We start from the raw sequence: 3430 nt of genomic DNA, 5'->3' as shown, positions 1-3430 counted from the left end.
ACTTAAACGTAGAAACATACAATGTGCGTACAAATGGTTTAGCGGCTAGCCACATTCATGAATGCAAAGTAATGAAGTAGTTTAACAAAAGAAAAAAAAAAAAACACGAAATTTTAAACGGCAATATAGATTTGTATGCAACAGCAACAAATAAATTGTACAAAAATTACAACAGTTCAAAATGAACATTTATTAACGACTGTTTTTAGTGTTTTGTCCTGTGTCTTGACACCTCGTTTTAATGAAATTTTTTTCGCTGTCTGGCTGAAATGTCTGTGCAGTTCCCACTTTCATCAGAGATGATAGGTGTTGATCAGTCAGTCTTGTTCTCTGAGAAGTTTCTCTTGATTTCATGAAGGAAAATAACTGTTCACACACATAGGTAGAACCGAACATTGCCATAATCCTTGTGGCATACTTTCTCAAGTTTTTAAACTTTTCAGGAAGGTATGAAAATAAAAAGAAACGAGAAAAGAAAATAAAAAGAAACGAGGTATCCCCCACTTAAAGATACTTTGCTCTGTGTGTAGAATCCGACTGCATTTCTACTAGTTCCATCTGCAGTCTTTCTGCCAAGACGGCAACATCAAAGGTGAATGTTGCTGAGAATAATGCAAAGTGGTGTTCAAAAGATGAGAAATCACGAAATCTTTCAGAAATTCTTTTGACAACAATTCCAGGTGACTGTCATACTTAGCAAAGCTAAATAGAGACTCAGTATTGGCAGTGTTTTTCAGCTCTTTGCAATTAGGAAAATGAACTAAATTTTCATTTGACAACTGTGACGTCCATAAGCTTAGTTTTGTAATGAAGCACTTGATGTCATCATACAACTGAGTGATGAGTTTGTTTTTACCTTGTAATTTCCAATTAAGATCAGTTAATTGTGCAGTAATGTCCACAGCAAAAGCCAGATCCTGGAGCCAACCTTCATGTTATATTTCATCCGTGTTTTGACCTTTCATTTCCAAAAACATAATTATTTCTTGTCTGAACAAATAAAACCTTTTCAGCACTTTGTCACATGATAACCAGCGGACTTCTGTGTAGGATGGAACATCGGTAAACTGATTATCCATATCTTCCAAAAACTGGCTGAATTGATGGTGGTTGAGAGCACGGCCTCTGATATAGTTCACTGTCTTTGTGACCAAACTAAGCACATGATCCAATTTTAAAATCTTTGAACACAAATTTTGTTGATGAATAATGCAGTGAAAATATGCAAATGATGAATCTGGGTGCGAATTGTCTATTTCTGTTTCTAACATGGCAGCAACACCATTATGACTGCCAACCATATTCGCAGCACTGTCGGTAGATAAGCATGCAAGTTTACCCAAATCCAAACTATAGTCATGCAGAACCTGCTCGACTTTCTCAAAGATGTTCTGGCTTGTTGTAGTATCATGCATGGGGATCAGTTCAATCAGTTCCTCATAAATATTAAATTCACTGTCACAAGCCCTGAAAAAAACCGCAAGCTGTGCTATTCCAGTGATGTCAACGGTCTTATCAATAGCAATAGAAAAATGTTCAAATCTTGATGATGTGGCCTTCAACTGTTGTTTCAAATCACTTCACATTTCATCAATCCGTTCAGCAACAGTGTTCCTGTGTTCCTGGTTAATGAAATATCTTTGAATAAGTGTGCTTTCTCTGGACACACAATCTGAGCCGTTTTAACAAGGCATTGCTTTACGAAATCTCCTTCACTATATTTCCTACTCATGGCGATCATTCGGCTGAGTTCATAGCTTGTTCATAGTTCATAGCTTTCAGAAACGGAAGCGACATTCCCCTTCTCAATTTTCGTAAAACAAGTCTGTTTCTGTCTCATGTTAGCCTTCAATTCCTTGAGCCTAGAGACACGCATTGGACCTTCATATCTATCGTAAGATTGATGGTTCGTTTCATAATGTCTTTGCAAGTTGTACTCTTCTGGCGTGGCAATGCTTTTGTTGGAAATTATACAATATATCTTTCCATTCGCCTTGTGCAAAAATACTGTAATTCCCATTTTTCTTGAAACACCCGCCCTTCTTCGTTCAGTTCCCTTTTTCTCTTAGCTGGAGAAGCACTAGCCATTTTTAAAGATAATATGCAATCTGAAAAATAATAAAATTAAATTAAAAATAAAATCACCAGTTAAAAAACTGAAACAAAATTTAGTCCAGGTTATATATTGTTACGAGCGAGATAAACGGGTTTTTACCTCAATCTCGTTGGTTCCACTATCTCACTCAGGCAGAGCGGTTTACCTTAACGAGAGAGGAACCTTTTCCAGTTGTGGGTCGTGGAATTCGGATCAGGACCAGGTACCTACACCAATAAATTGGAATGCTAGAATTCGTGTCGTAAGGCAGCCGCGCTCGATATAAAAAAAAATTTTAAATTACCTAAATTACTTCAATTAACAGATTTTGCGAATCGCTAGTGTTTTTTGTGTGGGTCGCTGGTGTGCTTCCCAAGGGCCATATGCGGCCCGCATGTTTGATATGCCTGAGGTACACCAATGCTAGGAGTATAGTTTGAGCACTGGGAAGGGAAAAATGAGACTAGGTGTGAGTTATAGGCCTAATGAATCTGATGAGTATAATGAGCAATTGTGCAGAGAAATAGAGTGGGCCGGTAAATCATGATGTCTTATGATAGGGGAATTTAACCCTCTAGATATTGACTGATAATTTTGGGTCGGTCATTCGAACACTAGCAAGATTTTTGTTGGTTTATGGGATGACTGTTTTTTACAGGAACATGTTCGAGAGGCAATCAGAGCGAGTAAGACTATTGATCTGATTATCAGCAGAGATTATCCATACATTAAGAATTTGCAGATAAAGGAACCACTGGGAGACGAAACTACCATCAAGGCTAAAGGGAAGGGATTTTGCTTTTGTAAAGGTGACTACAGAGGTCTCAGAGAGATTTTGCCTTCTGTACAGTGGGATCAACTGATGATGTAACCAACGTTGAATTCTAAATGGGAAGCCTTCAGGGACTTAATTTTAGAAGCTACTAGACGTTTCCTTCCTACTAAGAAATATTGTTCAAGGATTAGGCCTAAATGGATGTCAGATGAATTAACGAGGCTCGTGGCAGAAATGAAGAATGTATGGGATGAGTATAATGTATCAGGAGACACAGAAGCCTATGGCATTTATAAACTAGTCTGTAATCAAGTCACAAAGGAAGTTAGGCAGTCGAAGGCATATTACGAGAAATCTTTTGCAAAGGATGCAAAGAAAAACAGCAAAGGGTTCTTTACTTATGTAAAAACTAGAAGGAAATGGATGAATCAGAATTTACCACTTAACATAGATTGGTTGACTATTGAAGATCATACTCTGGTAGCTGAATGAGTATTTTACATCTGCATTCACACACGAGTAGTTATTCAATGAGGGGAGTACCAGACGTTTGTTAAAAT

General features: G+C 37.6%; 1 protein-coding gene across 1 annotated transcript; it reads right to left on the bottom strand.

Annotated features, from left to right (window-relative positions):
• Window positions 1-935: 935 nt before the first annotated feature.
• On the bottom strand, window positions 936-1415 carry LOC150079755 (general transcription factor II-I repeat domain-containing protein 2A-like). Its single transcript, XM_090383220.1, has one exon. The coding sequence runs from the start codon at window positions 1413-1415 to the stop codon at window positions 936-938; it is 480 nt and encodes a 159-aa protein (XP_090239346.1).
• Between the last annotated feature and the right edge of the window lie 2015 nt (window positions 1416-3430).

Source organism: Mastigoproctus giganteus, chromosome 10 (assembly GCF_048544385.1).
Source record: "Mastigoproctus giganteus isolate SK-2022 chromosome 10, ASM4854438v1, whole genome shotgun sequence".
NCBI lineage: Eukaryota > Metazoa > Arthropoda > Arachnida > Uropygi > Thelyphonidae > Mastigoproctus > Mastigoproctus giganteus.
Note: the sequence above shows the minus strand (reverse complement) of the source record. Positions and strands in the feature narration are given on the sequence as shown.